Below are 13806 nucleotides of genomic sequence, written 5' to 3'. Positions count from 1 at the left end.
AAATAAAATTTTATATATATTAATTTGCTATTAATTTCCATCCACAAAGAATACAGTGCTGCCATTATTCAACTGTGTTGGACCAATATCTGTTTTAAGGAGATATATATATATATATATATATATATATATATATATATATATATATATATATATATATATATATATATATTTATATATATATATATATATATATATATATATATATATATATATATATAAATTGCAAAGAATTTGATGTGAACAAAAGACATAATCGTGTCCCTTTCTACATGAAACCCTTTCCAATAAAACCAAAAATAAGACACTCTTACCAATTTATATGCACAAAGTACATGTATAATATACAGATTTTCAATGAGTATTAAGCATGCAAACCCGTAATATATTTGAGAAGGTTAAAATTTGCCTTCAAAATCCTATGCATATAAAAAATAAATATTGCACTCTACTTAAGGACAGATGATACAAACAAGAAAATGGATGCCTGGATTGGTAACTATATGTTTTTGAAGCTATTTTGGTTGTAAATAATGAGAATAATAAATTTCCAAAATATAAAGAAATTGTAAACTTTCTATGATGTTCAAAATTCTACCTTTCTGCACCCATCCTTATTAATCTATACAACTTTTTGTCACTTTAAATCCATTAGTGTGAAACTTTGAATGAAAAATTAAAATCTATGGGTTAGACTTACATAAACATGACTTAATTGATATTTTCAAGATTTTTGATAAAAAGTTTGTTTGAATCAACTGTCCTTAAGCAGTTCTATAGTCCATTAAATGCATAAAATAAATACAATATCTTTATTTTTAATATTAATAATTAATGTTTTGAGTATTAATATTTGGAATGTTTTGCTCAATGTTTAAGCCCCTTACAATCGTGTATCCTGGTCCACGTCATTAATGACGTATTCATTACAAATCTCGTTATCATTAATGACGTATTCATTACAAATCCCGTTATCATTAATGACGTATTCATTACAAATCTCGTCATCACAGTTTGCTTTAATACTGACATCCTCTTCGAACATTTCGTTGTTCTGAAACACGGTGTCAGTTTGATATTCGCCTCCAGGAACGGCATTGTAATATACCTTCTGAATTTCTTTTGACGTCAAGTGCCCGTTGTCCTGTGACGTCACTCTATGTTTGAGGAAGACACATAGTATGTTGCAGTCATTTTCTGTTCTTATGATCGCAGCACGCGAGTCAGTAGAAGTTTGGCGGTAAAGAGGGCTTTCAAAATTAACATAGTAAATCTAAAAACGAAACAGTATAATAATTCAACGCAAATTACATTAATATAATCATTAGTTTAAGCTCCGACACTTAACGTCATTTTATGGTGATAAATGCTTTTTACCGGATTAAATTTCTACTCAATTTTCTTGATCGCTATTGTTTCTTGCTAGGATCAATTCCTTGTATCTTTATTTAGTAAACTGTAGATGCTTCTAACTGATGTTTTTAAGTAAAATGAAAGTTTCAATCATTACACAGATCCAGGCACATAGTATCAAGAGGGGGGGGGGGGGGGGGCAAGGGAGGCCTGGCCCCAAACTTTTCTTCCAAACATAACCTTTTACTGTTGAAAATGTTCACTGAAAGATTGGACCCCCCCCCCCCCCCAATCTTTTTGTTGCAGTTAGTCAAATCAGAGAAATGTGTTAATGTAGTATGAATAAAATTTGGTTGTGAAAGAAGTTGGAACCCCCCTCCCCCAATGAAATAGAATTTTCGAGTTTGGACAATTTTCCTCTTTGTTTTTGCCTCAGGCTTCCAAAAACGATTCAAAAATGAAATGATACTACGTGTCTGAGATCTATACTTAGATTTTCATGATTGATATACATAGTGATTGTTGTTTTAAATTCTGAATGGCTAATACATGCACTTACTTCTTTTACTTTCCAGATAGCAAAAACTACAGCTGCGATGACAGCAAACCTGCCAAATGAAAAAAATTAAAAAGCTTATCTACATGTATTTGGTGAAATTCCAAATCAGAGAAACCGATTAAAGATAAATCAAAAATGAAACTTACACAATAACTATAACACCTATTATAATGAATATTAAGTGAGAGGATATCGGTTCCATTCTCGGTGGTTCTTGTGGAATAGGAGTAACAGCGGAAGTCAACACAGTGGTATTGATCACTTCTATAAATGATGACGTGATTGATTGTGTGAAGTTTGTCACGTGATCATTGGTCGTCTGCGTGGTCCTCATGTGGGTTGTGGAGAAGAGAGTTGTGGATGTGGTGTAATGCGGCGTTGTTGTGGTTGAAGATAGCGTAGTTGTGGTACTGTCCGTCCTTTGTCTACAAGACACGTTCAGGACTTCAAAAATACTTCCAAGGGGAAGACACACTGATTTATGTTTTTTCAGACATGCTTGTTTTTCGGAACATTTGATGTCATCTGTAAACCATTGCTTGTAGTATTGGTTATATTGAGAGAGGCAAATTTCAAGCAGTTTTGTCAACAATTCACAATTTTTGCTAAGATGTGAGCACAACAAGGAAAATTTCCCAGGAGGCGGACACGGAACACAGTTATACCATTCCTCCACAGTGAGAGGGTACCTCTGAAAATTAACAATTCCAACAGTATTTTTGTAGTGCTTTTTTTTTTAATGGAAAGCATTGTATAGATGTTCCACAAACATATAACCTTAATACATAATATTCACAGGCGCTTGACGTTTTTAACCTTTCTTTCAATAAATAAAAAAATCCCCGTACTATAATAATAACAAGGTTCGTCACGGTCGCCATCTTGAATTTTTCAGTTCAGCTACTTCGCCTCGATTTTTAGTCTACAATGTGTTTAAAATTAACGGATACAACTGTTTCCCTCAAGTACTTACTTTAACTATGCCTCCACTTTCGGGCAATTCAACTCAAATCACATTAAATCCTCTCTAATTCTTAAATTGTCGCTTCAAACTCAGTCTACTGCTACCGATTCCGTAAAACTTATTAGAAAAGGGAGGCCGGAAGTTGATGTTAGAACGTCACAGTCCGGGAAAGCCCTTTTCTGATTGGTGGATATCTTGAGAGTTATATTAATATTAAGAGCTGTTTAAAAATGGAGCTTGAGCAGTTCTAGACTACTGGTACGTATTTCATAAATAACTTAGTAATATATATTGATACATCTATAGTCCCTAATTGTTTGCAAATAAATATATATTTAGCCTAAAACTGTGTACTTTTTCAACTGCTATTTAAGAAACACTGAAATATTTAGGCTGAATAGTATACACTGTATTTTATATACAGAGGCGTAGTTACACACCTGAAAGTAAAGGGGGGCTTAAATCCAAATAAAAATTCAATTAACATAAAAGCGTTTACAATTTAATTCTGAAATTTAGGGGGGGGGGGGGGGTCTGGCAGATTTTGAAAATAAATTTAATTGTCCTTCATTGACATGGAAATAAAGCTGGGGAAAAATTGCCAGCCCAGTCCCCCCCCCTCCGGAATCAATTGGTCCTCCCTTAAAAATAAATGAATGGCAATATAATCTGTGAGGCCACCCGTAGGTCTTAGGCGAAGCCTTGATTGGGGCCGGGGGGGGGGGGAGCTCCTGGCTTGTACAAATATTTCAATCACATTCTTGCTGGGAATAGCATGGTATTTGGCTTTTCTTATGAAAGACAAGACAGTAATATTGTTTTTAACACGAAGTTTAACTTTCTCGGAAACTTATTGTAAATGTACTTGAGGCGTGCAGAATCTTTTACCGCTACATTTGTATCGTCTGCTCTCTGTTATAATATGTATCAATAATGTTCAGCAACAAGTATTTTAAATGTTAGTAGCAAAAATAATTTTAAAATCATATACTACAGTGGCGGATCCAGGAATCTTGAAAAGGGGGGGGGGGGGGGGGGCGGCGACCAGTATGGGGTCAGGGTAGGGGCTCACAGCGACACACAAAAAATTGCTTTATTAAATCTTATGTATATTTTGGACACAAAAGGAGGGGGCGGGTCCCCTACCCCCCCTCTAAATTCGCCAGTATACTATTTGATCAAGCAATTAGACGATAATTAAACTTAATTTCTCAAAGGTCTTATAGAATTATTAATGTGTTATAGAACACTTACTATAGATAAATGATTTATTTGGATTTGGCAATGATTCAATAAAAAGATTTCAAATAGACGTAATAATATAAAATTTGATTCGAAATAATGATAATTAATAATTTGAAACAAAAATATTTGCCGGATGGTGCTAATATTTTTTTCTTTCAACAATCTCTCTCCCTCTCTCTCTCTCTCTCTCTCTCTCTCTCTCTCTCTCTCTCTCTCTCTCTCTCTCTCTCAGACCTAGATTTTTTAAAAAAAACGATGTGTAGTAACGCACTTGCGTACTTGCAAAGACAGCTTAGCGCCTATAGAAAGAGAGGACATGGAGGTTCAGTGATCTGGGCCAGCTCACCACTGTGATGAAAAATAAAACATACGCATATCTATCCTTCTTTTTTTTTTTTTTTTTTTTATAATTTTCATCGCTTCCAAACACTGAAAATAGTAGCATTATAGGGAAGAAATATTTATGCCAGAATGCAAGGGGTCTGGTTTACACAAGAAATTACGTAGTAACCAGAATTCCAGGAACAAGCATAATTTTTATTTCCTCATGATTTTTTCTTCAACAAAATAAAAGAAAAAAATATTTCACATATTATTTCTGATGATTATGGAAAGCATCGGCCTGCTCAGTATCCAACATGTCGAAATAGTTTGTTACTGTCTTTGCATGATTTTTCCCGCGAAAGTCATATTTCTCTTAACCAATGAAATTTAAGTAGAGGGAATTCTCATTTACATAACAACATCAACTTCCGGCCTCCCTTTTCTAAGTTTTACGGAATCGGTAGCAGTAGACTGAGTTTGAAGCGACAATTTAAGAATTAGAGAGGATTTAATGTGATTTGAGTTGAATTGCCCGAAAGTGGAGGCATAGTTAAAGTAAGTACTTGAGGGAAACAGTTGTATCCGTAAATTTTAAACACATTGTAGACTAAAAATCGAGGCGAAGTAGCTGAACTGAAAAATTCAAGATGGCGACCGTGACGAACCTTGTTAATATTATAGTACGGGGAATTTTTTATTTATGGAAAGAAAGGTTAAAAACGTCAAGCGCCTGTGATAATATTATATATTGAATTGTACCATAGTTAGGTGTGATTTCTTTTGTTAAAACTGTGGGTCATCTGTACATGACTCACACTTTTCTATAAACTCTGCCCATCAAGCCAGGACAAAAAGAGCATTTCAAAAAACTAATCCACATTTTCTTTTAATCGAACAATCATCCGGACTAGATACACCATATATAAGAGCAAACAATATATTTAATCATAAAAAGCATAGGACGATATTTATAGGTTGAAAAACTGCATTTTAGACTTTGCCTTTCGTTAACAAATGAAAAACAAGTGCAGAAATCGCTTGATTATTTTTTTTCCATTTTTTTCTAAAAATATTCTTATGGCCAGTAAGCCATTACCTTAGTATTGGTATTGATATTGTTAGTATTTCTTAAATGATTCCAATATCATTCTATTTATAACCAGCCAAGAAAATTTGGTACATGTACATAAAATCAAAAATGTACTTAAGGGAGCCGACTGGGGTTTTATTGTGTGAAAACTACTATAGAGAAACTCTAATTTTATACCATATGTACCTTACATTTACTTCAGTATACATGCCAAGTTTAGTGAAAATCTACCGTATGCTTATTTTTAGGGACCATCTCAAAATACAGGTACATTTACTATAGGATTATATAGGAAAACACCCCTTTTCGCACTTCGGAACAAATTATTCAAATGCTACTATAGACTTTTTGCTCAAATTATATCATTTGATGAGTAATACTATATTGTACATTTTATGCAAGAAACACACAGTTCTACCGTCTGGTTTCCAGAGGGGGCATCTCAAAATGTCAAAATTCATGATATTTTCCTGTTTTTATGGAGGACTACAAAACATGACTAATGCCACAGATTTATATAAAAATAATAAAAAATGATTGAGAGATTCTCAATTTCCTATGTTCAAAATTTCAAGAGATCTATTTTATACTTTTTATTTTATGGCATAATTAATGACCCCTCTTAAAGAACTTCGGTTATTCATGACGTCAAAAACACACTACTCCGACGTCTATCTACCCATCATTTGAAAAATGGTTTAAAAAATCAGTTATTTAAAAACGTAATTAGATTTTTTAACCTGAGATTTTTCATATTTGTTAATTTTTATAAATTATGTAAAAATAGTTGCTTTAAAAGACTAAATACGCTTTCATTTATATTTCTATGCTGCGCGAAGTATTGCGCAATGAAAACCCCAGTCGGCCCCCTTAAATCATTGAATTTTATTGCATCTATTCTAAATATACAAATCCCTTTACTTTATTTAATGTTTTAAATCATTATAAAAAAGATGTCCATATGTACCACCATGCACAAGGAGCATAGGTACAAGTAAATTCAAAGAATTATGGCCCCCCGGACCTTTTGGTGATTTGGTGGATGGGATGCCATTATTTATGGCATATTGTAACTGTCTTGTTTGTGTGTCCTGTCTTTTCTGTGCATTGTACAAAAAAGACATAAATTATTAAATTAATAACAGTTATGGCAAAGATTATATCTTCTCAAAACTACATCCAACTTTAAGATCAAGGTCATGAGGTCAAATATCATAATACAATCCGAAAGGTCTTGTCACAAGTAATGCACAAGTGAAAAAAAATATCATAAATGAGAGTATATGATCGGAAAGGTCTTGAAACAGCTAATGGACATGTCAAATGTAAATGCCATATCTTCTCTCAATCAAAAGTTATCAGCAATGGTAAAATTTTTGAAAAATTAGGTCAGACTTCAAGGTCATTGGGTTAAAAATCATAGTACATTTGGAAATGCTTGTCACAGGTAATGCACGTGTCAAATATGAATGCCCTAATATCTTCGCTCCTTCAAAAGTTAGCAACACTGATAAAATGTTTGAAAATTAGATCTAACTTGAAGGTCAAGGTCATGCGGTCAAATATCAAGCACATTCGGAAAAATTTTGACACAGGTAATGCACTTGTCAAATAAGAAAGCCCTATCATATGTCATTCAAAACTAATCACCAAAATTAATTATTTTGAAAATTAGGTCAAACATAAAGGTCAAGGTTAAGGAGTCAAAAATCATAACATGCTCTGAAACATCTTCTCACAGGTAATGCACATGTCAAATATGAAAGCCCTATCTATTCTCAATCAAATTTTATGACTAATTTAAAGTAATGTTTTTTTTTTTGTTTGAGAGGTAGGTCAAACTTCAAGGGTGAGGTTAAGAGTAAAAAATCATAGTATATTTGGAAAGGTCTTGTCACAGGTAATGCACATTTCAAATATGAAAGCCCGATCTCTTCTCCATCAAAAGTTACATGTATAAGCAAAGATAATTTTTTTGAAAAAGTAGATCAAACTTCAAGGTCTTGGGGTCAAATACCATAGTATATTGAAAAGTTCTTGTCACATGTATAATATGAAAGCCCTATCTTTTCTCATTCAAAAGTTATGACCAATTTAAGTAAATAAATGTTAAAATTTTTTAAAAGTAGGTCAAACTTCTAGGTTAAGGTCACGGGGTCAAAAATCATAGTATATTTGGAAAGGTCTTGTCACAGGTAATGAACATGTCAAATGTGAAAGCCCTATCTTTTCTCATTCAAAAGTTAAGGCCAAGGTTAAAGTTTTTGTGACAGACTGACAGACGAATGAGATTTAATGTCCCCTTGCTTTCGCAAAAGCGGGGGACAAAAGGGTAACAGGAAAATAAAGAAATTAATTCAGTTAGAAAATAGTTAGAATTATTTGATTTTACTCAAATATCAAATCAAATCAACATTTTGTATTGAAAACAAGCACATTTTTCAGTAACATGTCAGTTAAAACTCGTACTATATGTGAAAGACTTAGAAATGATCAAATTACTAAATTATGGTACAAGTCACTTAACCCATACTCGTAATATTGTTGGTTATGTGCAGATACCCGATGGCCGTGGTATAATGACAAATCTGGAGCTACGCTCCCTCGTGTCATTATGACCACGCCCATCGGGTATCTGCACATAACCAACAATATTATATGGGGTAACTACTAATCATTTTTTATGTTATTCGATTTCTATTAACCATGTAAGTTATGAAGTTTAAAAAATTAAACGAATACGCAGGAAATTGCTATTGTTTATTTATAAAAGATTTATTTTTTGGGAGAACCGTGCTTAGATAAATATTTTTAATTATTTCAACAACAGATTACCGCAGTTCTTTTTAAGCCTATATACTGAAACGCAAAAGAAACGCAACATCCTAATTTTAGGGGGAAAATTATATACAGGTTATAACTTTGTACTTAAAAAGTTAGGAAATCTTCAGCTTTGCCAAATCAGTAATTTAACGGTTGAATGATTTTCATTCCATTACCGAAAGTTGATTTTGAGCCCTTTTTACAGAAATCAAAAATTGCATGTTTAATAAAACATTTGATAATAATTTGGGTTTTCAAGGGTTTGTAGCTGTTAATCATAAGTATTACACACTTATTTTCCGAAGAAAAAAATCCTTATTTCTTTTCCTGAGGTGATGCCAATATTTCCTTAAAATGACTGAAAGCACGCATTTTCATTGTTCTTGATGGAAATTCTCAAAATAAAGGTAAAGGTGTGTTGCAGATGTAAAAATGCACTACATAACGACTCATTATGCTCAGGCGTTTCATAAGCATGAACGACAGTTCTTTGACCGGAAGTCCAAGGGTTACTACACTACGCCAGGTTAGAGAAAATTCGATCTCAGTATCTGAAAAACAGGCACTTAAAAATGCCTAAGAATATTTATTTCGCTCCGATCAAGAGATTTATAAACCTAATGCATCGTAGAAATCGAGCTGCAATTGTTGTACATGGCGGACTAGCACGCTGAAATTGAATGGTCGGAAGGGGGGTGTTTTAAGAGTTATGTGTTACTTTCTAAGGTTTAAAGATAACATTTGATGTTTAAATCAGTATCTGATGTTTGTAAATAAAATTTTTACCTTACTGTATTCATTTTTGAATGTTATCTATATATAAATATATGTCAGTACTAACACTGTTGTAAACTATATGAATTATTTCACCTCTGCGGAAACATTTCCGCCGTGTTCTTTGAGTGTGTGGGATTATACTTATAAAATGTTCTCAAGGCTTTCATAATGTCGTAATTAAATGATGAAGACTTATTATAATTATAAGCATTTTCGTACAGGGTGTGGAATACCACTGTAACAAGTACTTACAGGCGATTTATATCTTTTTATTTTAAGTTAATCGTTTGGAAGGAAGGACACATTTATTCCTTTGTACAATACGTGTATGTCGTAAATTAGTCACAGTTTAAAATTTTTCTTACTTTCTCTCCTCTTCCCTTCAATCTAAATGCTTTGAAATCTGTGAAACATTACTAGTGGTACAGATGTCTAAACTTCATTGAAATGTTCTTTGATAATCTTACTGAATTTAAACATTGAAAAACTTATGGTACTGTACGTCAGACAGGGCGTGTCGTTAAAACGCAATAAAATAAATGAAAATTAACAAAGAAACTGATATGACAGATAAAATCCAGGGGGTGTGGCGTACAATTATCCTTGGTGTTGTTATTCGGTATAGTGAGCGAGATTGGGGGTCATTTTGCCATGCGTCATGTTAAGTGTTTCATCATGAGAAAGTGAAATGAACATATAAAAAGTTTGCAATGTAATTCATTTAAAACATATAACTGGTCACAGGTCAAGCCTTAGAGAAACTTTTAATCTTCTCATATACGAAAATAAAATAAATATTAACAATAGTATACATTCGTAATCTTCAAATCGTTAGACCTTTAATACTTTACAAAATACATTTTTTGTGTTATAAGGTCAATTTAGGCACCTAAGGGTATTAATTCCACTTAGCTCATTATAATTAATTAAATTGAAAGATGAAGTTTTGAAAAGGATGAATACCTTTACTTAAGACAATTAATTTAGACTTTCATGCATATATCTGGCGAATTTTTTGTGTTTACCTTCATTGAACACATGGCTAGAACTCCGCAAGCCGAACACAGCAAGGTGAGCACTGGAAAAAAATGTCCACTCATAACCACGTCAGTTCCTAGGATATCTCATGACGTCACTTCCTCTTTAATAAACGATAAAAATTATTTAAATAAAACTGACTATAGTGAAATTTCCTTGGTTCATAATAACAATGTCTCTTTCTTGTATTAATTTTCTGGCAAGTCTTAAGATGCAATGAGTTTAGACTGTCCCATATTTCACTCTAATAATGTTCTTTTGTTCCTTTTTATCGGTGCCTACTGCTTCTAAACTTATCAATGACGCTCTGCTGCGGATTCGCAATCATTTTATATCAAACACTTCACATCAAACATGCTTTTTGTTATCAATGAAAAGAAAAGCAACACCTCCTTTAGTTACTGCATCAATGCATCCCTGAATGACCCTGATGCCCTCGTCCCACACATTGTTTGATTTCAGAGTTTCCTTAATATAGAAGCTAAGCTACAGTGTACATATATTTATGCAGATGCTGAAGTACCAGGCAACTTTTGTACCTTTAAGGAGGGTCCACTCACTTATAACGGATGTGAAAAAAAATATTTAAGGGCGATGTTTCTTTAAGGACCTCTGACAAAAAGAAGAAAGGCGGAAGTGTTTTTAAGATTTTTTTCTTTGCGAACAGCAAATAATACTTCGAATCTGTTTCTTAATTAAGACTGACTCTCTATAATTAAGTATTTTGAGAAATATATATATATATAAATATATATATAAGACTTGTATCGAGTTTTTGTATTAATTCGAATGTCAAGTATAAGATATAATACATAATGAATTCATGAAAATGAAAACATAGAATAAAGGTGTTTAGCTGACGGAATTATTGTGTATATTTATATCACGTGATAACGTACTATTACATTAAGAGCATAATAAAGTTTGTTGCTGTTGAGAGTACTTGTACACGTATATATGTGCATGTCTGTACTTCTATCTTATCAGTTAATTATTCAAAAGTATTGTTATGAGAGGGTTACTATAACTATTTTCTCGAGATTTTTTTTAATAAACAGGCAAAAAAAAATGGGAAGAGGTGTTGGGGGCTGGACCATTGTTTGCAGAGGGTGTATCCCTCAAGCCACGACAACATGAACAGTTTAGAACACTATCCGACTTAGGCCACTGTTAAGACAGTTTCGACCCTTCGTGGAACCTTGAGTGAAAAGATGAAGCACAGCGCTTACAAGTAGTGGAATTTTATTTTACAAATCTCATACATGTTTTTAGCCCAAAATATGTTTATTAATTAGCAGTTTTCGTTTGGGAACTGTATCCTATCGCTTTGGCATGTAAACATGCTACTAAATTTCACCCATTGACCTATTTAATTCGACCTATATATATTAACCTCATTATAATGAGTCTGATCGTACAGAAAATTGTTATCTTAGTTTACTGCAACTTCACAACCTATGTTTCTGTAGCCTCATACATGCACATGTTAAGATGCTAGGAACTAAAATCAAAAGTTGATATATAAAGCAGCAATTCTTTATTTTTTACAGTTTTGCAGATCAGTTGAATATTCACGAAATTAACTTACCATTTAGCTTCTACCTACCACTTCTCTAAAGATACATACACTGTATAACGACTACGCGACAGACACTGATGCTCACGGCGTACTTGTACATTGTATGTCCTTGCAAAAGGAGCGTATTTTTTTTTTTAATTGTCAACAATTAAGTCCTTATCCTAATTTCATAATGATCCTTCAAAGTTTCATGTTGAAACAGTGGAGGCATGTTAACTATATATATGATGCTGCACACAACACTGAGCGATATAGAAGATTAATACACGTGCATTTAAGCCACTGAAATACACTGAAAATGCATAGAAAATACGCTGTGAAAAAATTAAACGTTCTCACAAGACAAACGCTCTGCAGAGTTCGATTTCTTTCTGGCATCTATCTACATCTACGGTTTCTCAAAACAGTTCAGTGTAAAAATCGTTATTACGTAACGGTGGCATGTTAAGAACTTGGGAATGAGTCACAAATAAATCGAAGTCAAACGCTTAATTAATACGGAACATGTGGGACACTTTATAGCGAATATCAATTAATATATTCAACATGTTCAAGGAGGTTTGACATTCAAACTGTAAAAAGAAATCATATGAATGAGAAAAAAGGAGATTTTTTAAATATCAATTATCAATTCGGTTAAATAGACTGTTAATTACCACTCCGCTCACTTCCGCATACTTTACGTTGTACTCGGTGATCTATTCAGTGGAACTCGATCGACCCTAATATACATGCATACAACGAAGGCGTTAAGAACTTTCAAGTCAGACAAGTGCATACACTGTAAACCAAAAACGATGTCTTCAATTGGATCAATAAAAATACGCCCTTTGTAGGTCTGTTAAGCTTGAGTTATGGGTTAATGGAGCTGCATGTTCTCATTAAAAAAAATATTGGTAAACATTCAGACCCGGTTTCAAAAGGGGGGGGGGGCAACTTCTCCCCCCCCCAAAAAATCTGACAAGCAAAAAAAAAACAAAACAAAAAACAAGCTGTGTTTGTGAAACATTGATGCCCCGATATGGAAACTTATAGCGAACTTTCTCAAATGCAAATCAAATATGTTGGTACCCAAAGTAAGGTCCTGTCTCGAGGAATATAACTGTGAAATAGAACGCTCTAGCAGCAACCATTAAAAAGGTTTGGAAAAGGTTGAAGTTTTTCAAAAGTAGGTCAAACATCAAGGTCAAATGGTCAAAATTAATGGTGCCCAAGGAAATCCCTTCTCACAAAAAATACACATGTGAAATATGAAAGGCCAAGCACCAACCGTTCAAAAGTTATGGCCAAGGTTAAAATTTTTCGAAAGTAGGTCAAACTCCAAGGTCAAAGGGTCAAAAGTTGGTTTTCAAAGGAAGTCTTGTCACAGGGATTACATATTTGAAGTATGAATGCCTTAGCAAAAACTGTTCAAAAGTAATGGCCAAGTAAAATAGTAGTGGCCAAGTAAAAAAGTAGGTCAAACTCCAAGGTCAATGGGCTATGATTGTTGGTATCTAAAGGAAGGACTTGTGATAAGAAATACACAGGTGAAGTGTGAAAGCCCTAGAACCAACTGTTTAAAAGTTATGGCCAAGGTTAATTAATATTCCAAAAGTAGGTCAAACTCCAAGGTCAATGTCAAAGGGTCAACGTTGCTGGTATCCAAAGAAAGGTTTTGTCACAAGAATTACATATCTGAAAGCTCAAGCTCCAACCGTTCAAAAGTTATGGCCAAGGTTAATTTTTTTTAAAAGTAGGTCAAACTCCTAGGTCAAGGTCGAAGGGTCAAAGTTGATGATATCCAAAGAAGGTCTTGTCACAAGCATTACACATGAATTATGAAAGCCCTAGCACAATCTGTTCAAAAGTTATGGCCAAGGTTAAAGTTGGGTAAAATTTTGCAAAACTAGGTTAAACTCCAAGGTCAAGGTTAAAAGGTAAGATATTATGGTACACAAAGAAAGGTCTTGTCACAAGAAATACACAAGTGAAATATGAAAGCCATAGCTCTTACCAGGTGAGCTAAATATGCCAGGAAACTCTCCAGAATTTATTTTGTTTTGTGTGTGCGC

General features: G+C 33.5%; 1 protein-coding gene across 1 annotated transcript; it reads right to left on the bottom strand.

Moving 5' to 3' along the window:
* Positions 1 to 305: 305 nt before the first annotated feature.
* LOC133201195 (uncharacterized) lies at positions 306 to 12079 on the bottom strand. Its single transcript, XM_061336988.1, has 5 exons — positions 11762 to 12079; positions 10161 to 10276; positions 2059 to 2603; positions 1913 to 1961; positions 306 to 1273 (listed from the first exon to the last, which is right to left on the bottom strand). The coding sequence occupies exons 2-5, from the start codon at positions 10233 to 10235 to the stop codon at positions 884 to 886; spliced, it is 1059 nt and encodes a 352-aa protein (XP_061192972.1). The 5' UTR covers positions 10236 to 10276; positions 11762 to 12079; the 3' UTR covers positions 306 to 883.
* Positions 12080 to 13806: the final 1727 nt, after the last annotated feature.

This window comes from Saccostrea echinata, unplaced genomic scaffold (genome assembly GCF_033153115.1).
Source record: "Saccostrea echinata isolate AGI-Se365-2 ecotype Australia unplaced genomic scaffold, CSIRO_AGI_Sech_v1 ptg000002l, whole genome shotgun sequence".
NCBI lineage: Eukaryota > Metazoa > Mollusca > Bivalvia > Ostreida > Ostreidae > Saccostrea > Saccostrea echinata.
The sequence above is the reverse complement of the archived record's forward strand: the minus strand, read 5'-3'. Positions and strand labels throughout refer to the sequence as shown.